Source organism: Syngnathoides biaculeatus, chromosome 20 (genome assembly GCF_019802595.1).
Source record: "Syngnathoides biaculeatus isolate LvHL_M chromosome 20, ASM1980259v1, whole genome shotgun sequence".
Lineage (NCBI taxonomy): Eukaryota > Metazoa > Chordata > Actinopteri > Syngnathiformes > Syngnathidae > Syngnathoides > Syngnathoides biaculeatus.
The window spans coordinates 6,102,934-6,116,787 of NC_084659.1; the positions used below are offsets into that span (position 1 = coordinate 6,102,934).

Below are 13,854 nucleotides of genomic sequence, written 5' to 3' on the forward strand. Positions count from 1 at the left end.
CCCGATGACACTTTGACTGGAAGGTGATCTGCATGTGGAGTCAAAACAGAAAAAGGTCAGGGCGCTTCAATTTGCCGAGCTGATTTGTAAGTTTAGGTTACCTCCTGGTGATAGCGATGCCATCTTTCCGCCACATACACAGATAAGGACTTGGATTCAGCCACTCTGCCAAAAAGGCTCAAACCCTGAAGCAAAGTGACTTCAGGAGATGACTAGGATCAGGTTCTCCAGCGCCACCTGGTGGACAAACAGACTGGCGCCTCCTGCTTGAACAGTCTTCCTATCAAACAGACCTTCAGAGTGGACTGGCGGCGCAGAGATTTCTCCGGGAGACCTGAACACAAGATATGACCGCGGAACCAGTCAAGTTGCTGTTTTTGAAGTTTGTGAGCTTGCGTCAACATTCAAGATGGCGCCGTTGACCTGCCTATTCATGTGAATTTCTTCTTTTGCACAGTCGGTGCAGGATCTTGGTGGCAGTCCCGATGGCACTTGGACCGGAAGGTGATCTGCATGTGGAGTCAAAGAAAAATTTTAATTTTTAAATTTGCTGTGGTTGTGTTAAGCAAAAAGTCACCTCAACATGTTGGACAGGAAGTTGACCATCACTCCACATTTCTGCCACCTACAATAACAAATGGCAAATTCAGTCATCTGTTCCCCCCCCCCCACCCACCCCAACAGGTTCAAGACTTGGAGGTCGACGGTCGGGTTCTCCTGTGCCACCTGACAGACTTTGACTTCAAGAACATTCAAATGTCCAGGTAAAATCTTGAGGGTTTTTGCTGGAGCACATCTCCGAGTGCAACTTTGGGGGAACTGCAGAAGAGAAAAAGATTTGACAAAACAATGTTAAGCTACTTATTTGTTGTGTTTGTTCTGACCTGCTTTGTTACCTCAAGTTGACGCCAGGTTTCCGCCACCTACAGCGACAAACTGTAAATTCGGTCTGTTTTCCAACAGGTTCCAGGCTTTGAGATTGACTTCACCAGCTGAGCCACGATCAGGTTCTCCAGGGATTCTTCAGCACCACCCGGTGGACGTTGGTAGCAAGAACATCCAAGTGTCCAGGAGCAAAAAGGTCAAGACCTTGTTCTGGCTGGAGTGCGACTTTGGGGTAACTGCAGAAGAGAAAAGATGTTAAGCTGCTCAATTGCTGTTGGGAGGGTTTTGTTTCTTATAGCCACCATCTCGTTCCTCAGGTCCCCGTGACTGCAGAACTGCTGACCAAGAGACCTAAACAAGAGATGGACCAGTCAAGTTGCTTTCTAGTAAGTTCATCACCATGTGTCAACAAATACGAAGGCAGCGTTGAGGACCTTCTGCATGTTCAGTTTTGTTTTTGCCCAGCAGGTGCAGGATCTTGGTGGCCAAGTCCCCAATGGCACCTGCAACGGAAGCAAAAAGAAACTCCAGGTGAGGAGTCTCCAAACTGGAATTTGTTGCATGTATGACCCTGTTGGACCAGGAAGTTGACCATGATGCCACATTTTCTACCACCTCCAACAACAAATTGATTCATCCGTTTTTTCCCCCAACAGGTCCAAGCCTGGAGAGTGCAATGTCAAAGACAACCATTTTGGCTTTTGGCTTGTTCCTCAGCTCTCCATTAAGTCGAGGGGGTCACGACTGCAGATGGAGGGGAAAAAAAAAAAAAAAAAAAAGCCCGCTGGAAAGTCAACCTGGGCGTCCTTCCCCTCCTTCGGTGGTTTCCGTGTCTTCTTCCTGGGGTGACACAAAAGCGCCGCAACATGAAAGGTTAACGGCAAGATTTGGTGCTGCCGTCGAGTGCGCGTTCCCACCTGAACCGTGAGGACGTCTCAGTTGGAGGCCGCCTGGTCAGCTCATCCTGAAGCAAAGGAAACTTTTTTCCCTCCCCAGCGAGGATGGCGGCGCCTGAAAAACACGACATGGTTCGCGGTCAACGTCTAAATTCAGCCCCACGAGCCCGGTTGAAAATCGAGAGAGGCGTTTCGCAGCAGGCCCACCAAAGTCCCAAAAGGCCCCCCACCAAACGTCACAGCGAGTCAGCCATTTTGTTGAAGATTTGAACCTGCATTCAGAAATGAAAATTAACAGTGAACACAAATGGAACGACTTTATTCAGTTGAATAAAGGATATGCTGTACAGCCAGTCAGGAATTCAGTCAAGTCGGACGTTCAGTTGAAGATTCAAGCCTGCAAACAAAATGAGACATGATTAATTCATATGAAATGGAAAAAAAAAAAAAAAAAAAAAAAAAAACTCACCAATTTCAGACTCAATTTCAAGCTGTGCACAAAAAAAAAACATATATTAGCATTAATCGCATTTAATTGTGAATGTGTCCAAGTTGTGTACTTACTTGGTGCAAAACGGCCGTTTTATCCAAATGCTGAAAAAGTTTGAGACGTTTCTTTCATTAATTAAGCGCCAATCGTTCAAAGTACTAAAATTACCCCCCCCCCCCCGCGCCCTCCTTATTATTACAGAGTTGACTTACTTTGTAGATGCAGTTATGCGCCGAATAAAACGAGTTGTGTTGCCGTTGAAACTCGCAGGAGACGTTCAAAGCCTCCGGTCGGAGCTAGCACGGCTAGCAAGGTGTTAGCATCCTGAAAAGAGCCAATTTGCGGTCATTTGGCTCGCTTTGAAATGTTCAAAGTGGGCAAAAGGCAGCGAATTTTTTGCAAGGTTGAAGGAGGAGGCAGTGCGAGGACTTAGTTACCTTGTCGTCGATGTTGCGGAAAGGGGCGACGGGACGCCGGCCAAAGAGGACGAGCTCTCATTTGGCCCGACTTAAATAGGTTGGCGGCGGTGACGTCATTATTAATCGGAGGTAAAAAAAGAAAAAAAAAAAAAAGCTTTGATTTCACACAAGAAAGTCGAGAAATCTGCGCTGCGTTGAAAAAGATGCGCGTTAAATGCTTACGTTGGGCAAATAAACCAGAGCGGAATCGAACCCGAGTCGTCTGAATCATAGCTGAAGTACTACTGCACTAGACTACTTCAATGTTCCCGAATATTGCACCATATTGGTATTTGTCATAATGTCGGCAAGCCGTGGCGACCATCGATGACTGATCTTTGCGATGTATACAAACAGACGACCTGCACAATTTGGCCAAAACTGGTCTAAAGGTTTGTTTCCCTGCCTGGCGCACGGGAGATCCGGGTTCGATCCCCCCTTTATGTTTGCATGGCCGTGAACATACTTCGATGAGTGCAGGCGACGGTGGGGATTGAACCCGGGTCACCAAAACCGGAGGCAAAGTTTTAGAGCACTCGACCATTTCGGATTGAAAAACGCCACATTTTTTGGTCATCCTTATCGTTCACAAAAACCGCTGCGGCCTCTTCCATACAAAGCAGACCACATGATCAGGTTCCGTCGGGTCCAAAATGGTCTCATGCGTAGTGTCACTGACTGGAGTCCCAGCGATCCTGGTTCGATTCTTCCTTTGGTCCAGATTTATTTCCCTCCCTGGTATTTGTAAAGACCTGGACTTCGCAGCCAGGCTCGAACCCGGGACGCCCACACCGGAGGTAAAGTTTTAGACCATTCGGCCATCTTGGCTGATTCCGGGCAATTTTTCTGGTTGTATTCATCGGTTCGGGGGACCGTTACCGGATATTTGAGATAAATTTACCCGGATCATCAGTCCTCTGAACCTGGAAAACAGCTCAAGAGTTAAGACACTGGCAACAGTCTTGGCCGTGCAGGTTCGAGTCTTCCTTTGTCCCACATTTATTTCCCTCCATGATATTTGATTTAAAGTCGTGGAATTCTGACCGAGAATCGAACCCGGGTCTCCCGAACCACAGGCCAAGTCTTATACCATTGGGCCATTTGGGCTGGAACTCGGCGGCGATTATTTGTGGCGTCTTTCTCTCAGAACCACCGGGCCGCTCCAAAGTCAGCTCCCGGCGACGGTCCCGGTGCCAAACGGTGTCACAATGATGGAAAAAAAAATGACCATTCATGTGATATTCGACATGTTGCGTGTACAGTCAAATTGTTCAATTGATGATCGATGGCGACGTTTGGCATCACTGAAGGATTTATGGACTGCGAGCCGGCGCGACGGTCCGAGCGCCCCCCCCGTGCCGAAAAGTCTCCTTTGCGATTCATGGTCAAAAACGGACGAGATCGGCTACATGAAAAAAATGAATTTTTCACTTCTCGGCTTTTGTGCTCGGTCGGCTGGCTCGCGAGGACGTCCGCGTCATAATTCGGCGTCCGGGACACTGAAAAAGTTTGATTTCGATGCCAACATTTTGACACAATATTGGAGAAATGGTTTGGCTTTTAAAACGTGCTTTTCAAGTCATTTCATTTGAGTTCGGAAAGACGCGTCAACGTCGAAAAGCATTTGACGGACGCTTCGAAGGTGACAATGATGCTCAGAGACGTTTTGAAACTTTGCCCAAAATTATCATCGAGTCATTTCAACGAGGATTTTGGGGACATCTCGACCGGAAAAGGCCGCCTTGTCGTCACGGCGACGAGTCCGCGCGTCCCATCCCTGGACGGCTGCGCATGTTCTCGCGACAACAGGCAAAAGAAAACCCTGGAGCCAAAACTTGTCTTTGGACAACTTTTATTTCATCAAACATGTGCTGCATAATATATTCCCCCCAAAAAATGTTTCATCTTTGTTTGGCAATGAACAATTGGACCAAATGTCGCTCATCGTGTCTTCCATTTTTCTGGAGCCTCCATTAAAGTGCTGGCAAGCGTGATCATCAACGCGTCCGTTAAATAATTGATTATGAACAGAAACTGGAAAAGTGGCAGAAATGGGGAAAATGACATTGCATCCGCACGAGGAGCATAAACATATTCACATCAATCTGCATAATGCACAAAAAAAAATCATAAATTGTAAGGCACCAAAATTGTAGTGAGCGCTGAAGCCGCGTGACACCGTACATAACTTCCGGCGCGTCGCACGTACGCGCTGCGTACGGCTCGGCCTCTAGAAGGCGAACCTGCGCTCGGCGGCGTGGCCCGCCTTGTCCAGGTTGGGGTTGCAGGCGAACTGGATCATGGGCGGCGGGCCGCACATCAGCACCAGGGTGTCGGCGGACGGCGGCGGGAGATGCTCGCGCACCATCGCCTCGCTGATGAAGCCCTCGCTGTACTCCCAGCCTGGCGCGTGCGCACGTTGTTGAAAAAGTCACATTAGCAAACATACTTTATAGGCGTTGCGAAAAGCGAAACGTTCCGGAACCAAAGCGCGTTTTCCCATTACAATGAATGGAAAATTAAATAATGCGTTCCAAGCCTAAATTTTTTTTTTTGAAGCTTTTCCTGATAATAAACTGCATAGTAGAAATACATGTAGAAATTAAATACTTTATATAATTAAATCATTTAAGTTTTTTTTTTTTTTGGCTGAAAATGTATGCTTTAGCCTAGTAGAGTACGCTTGGCTGGGAGTGCATTGCCATACCTGTAGGGACTCGGCCCCCAGCCTTGTAAACTTTTTTTTTTTAATTAATAAAAATGCAGAATAACTTGAAACAAGCAATAATGAGGGGGGGGCAGACAAGTTGTTTCTTTATAATGCACAGAAAGTATGTAATGTACAAAAAAAAAAAAAAAAACTTGCAACCAGAGGTTGGGTTCATGGAACAAAAAAAAAAAAAAAAAAAAAACGCAAAACAACAGTTTCAAATGTCTTCGGTGGGGGTGACGCCGTTTCCGGTTTTTTTTTTCGGGGGTGCGTTCGAAAGCACGAAAAGAAATCGTCACGGGTCAGCCGGTCGAATGCTGATTTTCGTTGGAAAACCGAAGCAAAAAAAAAAAAAAAAAAAAGAATCTGAAACTTTTTGTCGGAAAACAGAGCGAGGTAGCAGCGTGTGTACTGTGAAAAAGTTTGCGCGGGACAAGCGGAAGCGTCGCCCCGCACGTGTGAGAACATACCGGCAGGCGCTCTGTCCACAGTGAACCACAGCTTGAAGCGCTCGGGGTTGTTCACTTGAATCTCCTCCAGCTCGGGCCTCAGCAGGATGTCCTTCTCCGTCTGGGAGGGGGCACGACAACACGTGACGAAGACGACCGCGATGGGCGGCCGGCGTCCGACTGACCTGGTTGGCGAAAAGCAGGTGGCACACGGTCGGGTCCTGCGGGTCCTTCACGACGGCCGTGATGATCTGCAGCATGGGCGTGACGCCTGGCGACAAAAACCATCGCAGCCATCACAAAAGATCATCGAGGCAAACGCGGGCCACGTCGGACACGTTACCCGTCCCGCCCGCGATCATGCCCACGTGTTTGGCCGTCCTGGTCTCGGCCGGAGACTTCTTGTCGGGCTGAACGGCAAAAACGCCTGCACGGGGAAAAACACACATTTCCTTTGTTCCAATCAAGTCAGGTCAAATCAAATCACCCACATTTTTTTTTTTAGCTTGTTTTGTCGCCACAATAATGAGATTGAAAATTCGAGGTCAAAAGGTTAAGATCGCTTTTTTTTTTTTGTGGCACGCCGGATCAGCAGTCTGCATGTTCTCCCCGTGCCTGCGTGGCTTTTCTCCGGGTGGGCACTCCCGTTTCCTCCCACATCCCAAAAACAAGCGACATTAATTGGACACCCAAATTGCGCCTGGGTGTGATTGTCTCCTTGTGCCCTGCGATTGGCTGGCGACCGGTTCAGGGTGAGTAGCGCCACTCTCCGCGACCCTTGTGAGGATAAGCAGCGAAGCAAATGGCTGGATGGAAGTATTGCTTCCGATACCAATAAAATTTGAAACCTACATTTTTAGCAAATATGTCAATCATTGTCGATCGTTTTTGGAACATTTGTTGCAAGGTGCCTTGAGGTGGTATCATTTTTCTTCTTTTTTTTGACTACTATGATTATTGTTATCATTTTCCCTTTAAGGTTAATTTCTTTGCTCACTTGCGGGTACGAACGTGGTCTAGGATGACTTACGAGATGAGAGAAACACTCCTATTCTGTCATTTATGTAAGTATTAATATCCCACTGTGAATGAATGTAAATTATCCATCCATCCATTTTCTTAGCTGCTTATCCTCACGAGGGTCGCGGGGAGTGCCGGAGCCCATCCCAGCTGTCAACGGGCAGGAGGCGGGGCACACCCTGAACTGGTCGCCGGCCAATCGCAGGGCACACGGAGACAAACAGCCGCACTCACAATCACACCTTGGGGCAATTTAGCGTCCAATTAATGTTGCGCGTTTTTGGGATGTGGGAGGAAACGGGAGTGCCCACCCGGAGAAAAGCCACGCAGGCACGGGGAGGACATGCAAATTCCACACAGGCGGGTCCGGGATCGGACCCGGGACCTCGGAACTGTGAGGCCAACGCTTTTACCAGCTGCGTCCACCGTGCCGCCTGGATGTAAATTAATTGTCTTCTATTTTCTTTCCGTTTGTCTCTAAAAGCGTGGGAAAAATAATTATATATATTAAAGACAAACAAACAAACAAACAAAGAAAAAAAAAAAGGTTAACGTCCATTTCCTTCGAATTGCAAAGCAAACCGTTTTGGGTAAAAAAAAATCCCGAGCCCATTTCCCTTCTGACAGAACCGAGTCAGGTTTGTCTTTTCCAGATGTTGGTTCACCTTTGCCCCGGTAGACGAGGAGCCCGCTGGGCCCCCTGAAGTCGACGGTGTCGTCGACGCGCAGGCTCTCCAGGTACTGACTCATCTTGCCGCCTTCCGGGAATTTGGGATGCACGTCTTTGAAGTAAACCTTCGAGGGGAAACGGACGATTTGTCACCGAATCATCAAGCGGGACCAGCCGGACTGGCGTTCCCACCTTGATGACCAGGTCCACGTAGCCCTTGTCGTCGTCGCTGGACGTGGGCGTGTACGGGCGCACCACCAGCTTGCCGTCGATTTTGGCCGACAGGTAAATGTGCTGCCCTGGAAATTGCGGTCGGAGATGATTTGCGTGCGATGAGGATGAGGATGGCGGTGACGTCACACTCACCTACGGGGAGACCCAGGACGTGTTCGGCGGACGGCAGAGCGAAACGGAACCTCCGCGTGTCGTGACTCACGATCTGGGAGGATTTGGGGGTCGGGGGGGGGGGGGTGCATCGCGTGAGGAAACCGTCAAAATTCCTCCGACGGGTCCGTGAAGGCCTCACCTCCTTGTCGACGAGCCGCAGGGCATACTTGACGCTGGGGTCCTCCAGGGTGATGGCGGGCCTCCTCCGGGGGAAAAGGAGCCGGAAGAGGAGCTTGAGCAGGCCATCAAAGCCGCTCCGGATCACCTGCCGCAAATAGCGTTAGCCGAGCGGGGCGTTGTCCCGAATTAGCGGCTTAGGAGGGCTTGGCGAGCGGAACGAGTGAGTCACGCTCTCCGGCGCCGTTGAGGCTAGCGAGCTAGCGGACGCCAAACATCGCCTGCTGCGCACGCAAACTTTACTCACCCCGATGATGTAGGACAGCATCTTGTTCCAAGTCGTCCGAGCGACGATGAAAGCTTCTTGCGGGCAGCAGCAGTTGCGCCGTCGCCTTTGCTGTCGACAGCTTTGCAACGGGAGGCCAGCTCAAGTTAGCGCACGCCTGGAAGCCCGTATCCGCTGCGTCTGTCAAAATAAAAGCTCCTCGCCAAAAACAAAACACCCACTCGACCGCATATACTGTCGATTAAACACCAACTACAGACGTTTATGATGGTAGTAAATGGATTAACTTGAAATATTATTATAACAAATCCAGCTTCCTGAGCGCAGTCAAGTTGGATGACTTTCGTGCACCAAGCGCCACTTCCGTCTTTTTAACATCACTTCTGTCTGTCAGAGCGCCGATTTTCTAAAAAAAAAAAAACATCTTTCTTTCAATGATTGTGAACACAATTACTATATTTTCACCTCTTCGGCATATTCGGATTATTCGGTATGGTTTAAAAAAAAAAATCGACAATGTGAATGCAGCAGCACCACTTCCGTGTTTTAAAACGTCACCGCCGCTTCCGCTGAATTGCGGCCAAAAAAAAAAAAATAATGCTTTCATCGTTCAGGTTTGGAAATTGCAAAAATGTCAATTTCAACCATAATAAATGAAATTTACACACACAAAAAAATCATGTAACAACTGACTTATGTGGTAGGACGAGTGCTACTGGATGTAAAACGTCACTTCCGACACAGTGCTTCCATGTTATGAAAAAATATTTAGAAAGGAGCTATTTTTAACATTATGACTCGTTTATGCCGAAACAAGTGTAGTCATACTCCTGAATATTTATGTGATGGTATGCTTAATGTCCACTTGATGGCAGTAGCGTTACATGAGTCGGCAAGCCTTGAGTTTCTGCTGCTTGACCGCTAGACGGCAGCAAAACGCATCATGGAAGGGGTGCGTCCGCTTCATGTTAATTGGGGAACCGTCGGTGACGTAATCAGATGAAGATTTAGGACAAGAGGACACGTGGCCTTTCTGTATATCAACAGGGAAATAAAATATTTTTTATTGATTGATCCTTTGTGTGTATTATTAAGTGATAGAACAACAGTCAGAAAACTCCACAGCGTATTTCACAACACGCACACGCACGCCCAGGAAAAAAACCCAAAACAAAACAAAAAAATTACGAGATCACAGAGGAGAAAATGCACAAAATAGTCAAGCAGGCAGTCGTTGAAACAGCAAAGGCAACGAGGACCTTCACGTACTTTTTACAGCGCTACGCTCCGATTGGTGCAGGGAATCATCAGAGGCGGAGCTCGGCGCGGCGGCCGTGCAGTTGAATGGCTTTTATTTCGTCGGCTTGTTTTGTGGTTTTACTGCACTTTTACCGCTTGAACCCCCCCCCCCCAACCCCTCGCCGGATTCCCGCGCTTTTTCTACTTTTGCTTTGCAGATTTTTTTTCTCGTTTTCAAATTTGCTGCTCTTCTCCTTGGGAGGGCGGGGCTTGAAAATGACACAAAAAGGCATGGGCGGGGGGGTTCTGGCAAAAGGTCGTTTCGATACAAAATAAAAGTGCAAAGTACATCTAATCAACGACGACACGGTCCGTACTGTACATTCAACAAAGTAACCTCCAATAGAAAAGGATGGTGACACGTAAAAGAAGATTAGATTATCATATTTCTTATAGATATACATCTTTTATGTAAATATGTACACACACACACACACACACAGATTTGGAGAGTTTGTTTGGTATTTAACTCCCTGAACTGTGCACACGCACACACACGCACACACGCACACGCACTAGAGGGAAAACCAAACCAAACCAACCAACAAACGGGGAACGACGTCGCCGCTTCCTCACTCGGGTATTCGCCTCTTCGACGACGGCGCCAACACGCGGGAGCGCACACGGGAGTATTGCACAGTGCTCAACAAACTCTCTCGGCGGGGGGGGGGGGAAATCGGCGACATCACCACGGAACAAACTACAGCAAAGTCGACACGTCTACACGCACGTCATCACAGTGATACACAAAGCGGGCGAGGAGACACCCGCGGAATGATGATGATGCTGCTAATGTTGGGTAGCTTCTTCGCGATAGCGCTACGCTAGGTACACAAGAACACTGGAGAAAAACGCTTAAAAAGTCCCCCCCCCCCTCCCCCGACCACACGGGACGCAAGATTTCGAAGATTTCAAATGTCGTAAAGCGCTCGTTCCAACTGCATCAATCATCCGGTTATACGTTGGATTTAATGACTCCAAATAATTGCTATTTTTTTCATATATCTATGCCTGCGACGTATAGCGACAGGCCGAGTCATTAAATGTTCTTCCACTAGATGGCAGAAGGTATAATTAACCTGTTGCCATTTATAAAACAAATGAAGTAGCTCACATTTCACACAACGTGTGAACGTGTATTACATACACACATATATATATATATATATATACACATACACACACACATTTTGTTACATTTTTTTTGTTTGGTAGTGTGCCGCAAGATCTTTCTCAAGTGAAAAATGTCCCTACACTCAATAAAAGTTGGGAAAATATTGCAAAGAATGCGATGGGAGCCCATTAGCTTTGCTTTCTGAGGATGGCGGAAAGAAGCTAGCCGCTAGCTCATGTGGTCGCCCAGATTGTGCGCCGGGACGACTTCTCGCAAACCCAGGAAAATCCAAAAGAGTGCAAACGGGCACGACAGTTGGCAGTGAAAAAATGGCGCCGCTGCACTGAGGCAACGGAAAGCCAAGACTGGTTTTGTTCCCGAACGGTGTGCGACGCGAGAGGACAGACAAGCCGGCTAGTTAGCCAGCTAGCTTGGGCTCCCGGCGCATGGCAGTGTTCACGAACCGGCGTCGCGCGACGGCGCTTTTTTTTTTTTTTTTTTGTCTCCTGCCATTAAAGGAAAGCAAACGAGCGGAGACGCCGGTCGACAAGGCAAAAAAAAACAAAAAACCCAAAACAAAACAAAACCAAAAAAATGAGGATAAAGAGATTAAGGACACGACGGCGACGGCTTGGTGCTTTTATCACGACGGCTCAACTTCAGCGGGGGCGTGAGCGAAAAGATACGAGATTGGTCGCACGATTGAGGAAAGGCGAGGCCCCTCGGACTGACAAATAAGTAGAAAAAAGTCGTAAGAAATCATGTGCTTGTAGACGCCCCCCCCCCCCCCCCCAGATAACCAAAACGCTTGATGGCCTTTTTCGGACGTCTGCTAGCATATGTCGGCTAACGTCTATTTTAGCCTGTTAGCGTACGCCTGCTACACTCACGCGCGCGTACTGTGTGTGCGTCATGTACACGCGTTTAAAATTGAACATCTTATTAAAAACATCCAGATAGAACAACATAGAAACACGTCAACTAGAAAGGCGTGGCCTGCGTAACGTAGAGTACGCGGCACGCTGCGCAAATATATGCACGGGTGGACGCCATGTACAGGTGAGTCAGTCATGCGCTATGTCGTCTATAAACATCGTACTGTATTGCTTAAAAGAAGAAGGGGCGGGGCCAGGCCAGGTGGGGAGCGGGGCGAGCGAGCGACGACAGAAAGAGAGACCCTGATGGCGGGGACGAGGCGCGAAAGCGACGACGACGACGACGACGAGGAGGAGGAGGAGGAGGAGATCACTGAGGTATTTACACAGACTGGCTATAGTTGTAGTAGTAGTAGTAGAAGAAGAAGAAGAAGAAGAAGAAGAAGAAAAAGGAGGGGTGGGCAAACTTCGCTGCTCCAGGGGCCACATTTGGATTTTGCTGCAAAATCTGATTTAAAAAAAAAAAAAAAATCACAAAACGTGATTAGTGCGGTTGACTCGCAGTTGAGGGGGTTCTGCGTTCGAAACTCGCCTCTCTACTCAAAGTCGGCTGGGGTAGAAAAATTGATGTATTTCTATGTTTTAAATTGTTCATTTTACTGCTATAGTTCAATATTTTAAGATGTAAAATTGTTTCTTTGGAAAAATGCATAATTGAAAACAAACCAATTTGCCATTTAATAAAATTCTAAAAATGTAGCTGCATATTTTCTTAAACTTGACTGTTATTTATAATACAGATATATTATAAAAAAAAATAGATATACTAAACATGTAAAAAATAAAGGACTTTTTTGGGGCTCTTGGACAATGTTTTCAATTTTTTGAGCTACAACAAATCATGAGATAAATGAAATTTAATGAAAAAAAAATGGAAACGTTTTGATTGCGCAACTTTGGGGAAAAAGTAGCTACATTGATATAAAATGACCAAATTAATATAAAAAACATTTGCTGTAAAACCAATTTTAATGCAGGCCACACTTTGCCCACCCCCCGCTATACAAGAAGGCAGGAGCGTGGAGGAGGTGACGGGTGGGGGCGGGGGGCGTCTTGGAGGGTGGGGTTCGGGGGTCCTGCCTATTTCTTGGTGGAGAGCTGCGCGTCCACCTCCTCTTCGGGCTTGAGGACGTGCCACTGGGCGATGGGTCTCCTGGGATTGGCCAGCATGTCGGACCAGTGGCGCAGCTCGGTTCCGGAGCTGTTCAGGCCCACAAAGACTTTGCCGATGGCGTCGTTCTTGCCGATCTTGTCGTAGTCCAGCACCGTGATCACCACCTGTACCTTCTACGCGCGCACACAAGACGCGAGGGGAAAAAAAAAAAAAAAATCGGGACCAATTAAAGGGACGCAATCGATAGGCTGAAGCGTAAATATTCCATACGTCGCATGATCCAGTGTTGACAGAGCATTGGAAAATAATATCGCAATGTACAGCTCATGGTGCATGACATGGTCAAATATCAAAATTGCCACATGGTACAGTATTGACACGGCAAATCGCAATATATTGTGCATACGCTGTATTGTTGACCTGCGGTACACAGTATCGACATGCCGGATCTTTGCTATGATTTTATCATTATCGCTCTTGGTGCATTACTGATATTATAAAACATTGACATCGTCGCTCTCATGGTAGTAGCGATACGGCATCATAAAAAATCCGCATTGCCACACGTCATAGTCGTCTCGTGGTGCAAAATATCAATATTGCAATGTATCGTGAGTGCTCATGCGCCATCGGAAAATATTGATCACGGAACATAAAGTGGTAAAATATCAATAAAATGCCCAAATATTCAGATATCACATCGTTTTACCTCACGGAGCTAAATCGAATCAGCACTGGAAAATATTAATATCGCTGCAGATCTTATCATGAACACAATTTGCACACGGCATGAAATCGTATCTGAGACACCGTTCATGCACCAAAAATGCATTTTTTAACAAGTACCTTCTTTTTTTTTTTTCCACATTATATCATCACGGTGTGTTTAATAAACAATATTGATGTAGTAAATATCGGCGCCAACCCTGTCACGTCATTGTAAAATAACATCCAAATTCTCACTCTTCACTCTCCGCTCGGGCGTTTCAACAACACCCGTCTCGAGCGTTTTGTTACGACGCGG

At 47.3% G+C, this 13,854-nt stretch overlaps 2 protein-coding genes across 6 annotated transcripts in view; both read right to left on the bottom strand.

Annotated features, from left to right (window-relative positions):
• Window positions 1-4,564: 4,564 nt before the first annotated feature.
• LOC133493188 (NADH-cytochrome b5 reductase 3-like) lies at window positions 4,565-8,772 on the bottom strand. The gene is made up of 9 exons (XM_061806228.1): window positions 8,390-8,772; window positions 8,105-8,230; window positions 7,945-8,017; window positions 7,771-7,877; window positions 7,574-7,703; window positions 6,232-6,315; window positions 6,074-6,159; window positions 5,910-6,009; window positions 4,565-5,132 (listed from the first exon to the last, which is right to left on the bottom strand). Exons 1-9 carry the CDS (start codon window positions 8,408-8,410, stop codon window positions 4,960-4,962), a joined length of 900 nt encoding a protein of 299 aa, XP_061662212.1. The 5' UTR covers window positions 8,411-8,772; the 3' UTR covers window positions 4,565-4,959.
• Window positions 8,773-12,498: 3,726 nt separating this feature from the next.
• Window positions 12,499-13,854, bottom strand: part of syt1a (synaptotagmin Ia) — a 74,154-nt gene continuing 72,798 nt past the window's right edge. For all 5 annotated transcript variants that reach the window (XM_061806220.1, XM_061806219.1, XM_061806224.1 and 2 more), the window contains one exon: window positions 12,499-13,003. In XM_061806220.1, the coding sequence (XP_061662204.1) occupies window positions 12,797-13,003 (207 nt within the window). In that variant the 3' untranslated portion in view covers window positions 12,499-12,796. The remainder of the gene's footprint in view (window positions 13,004-13,854) is intronic.

What these genes read in the sequence shown, in the direction of transcription:
- LOC133493188 (XM_061806228.1), bottom strand. Translation starts at nt 8,410, where the DNA reads ATGCTGTCCTACATCATCGGG. An exon ending in ACGTGGACCTGGTCATCAAG is followed by an intron (nt 7,704 to 7,770) that starts GTGGGAACGCCA and finishes TTCCCCTCGAAG; the next exon opens with GTTTACTTCAAAGACGTGCA. An exon ending in ACCTGCTTTTCGCCAACCAG is followed by an intron (nt 6,010 to 6,073) that starts GTCAGTCGGACG and finishes GCCCCCTCCCAG; the next exon opens with ACGGAGAAGGACATCCTGCT.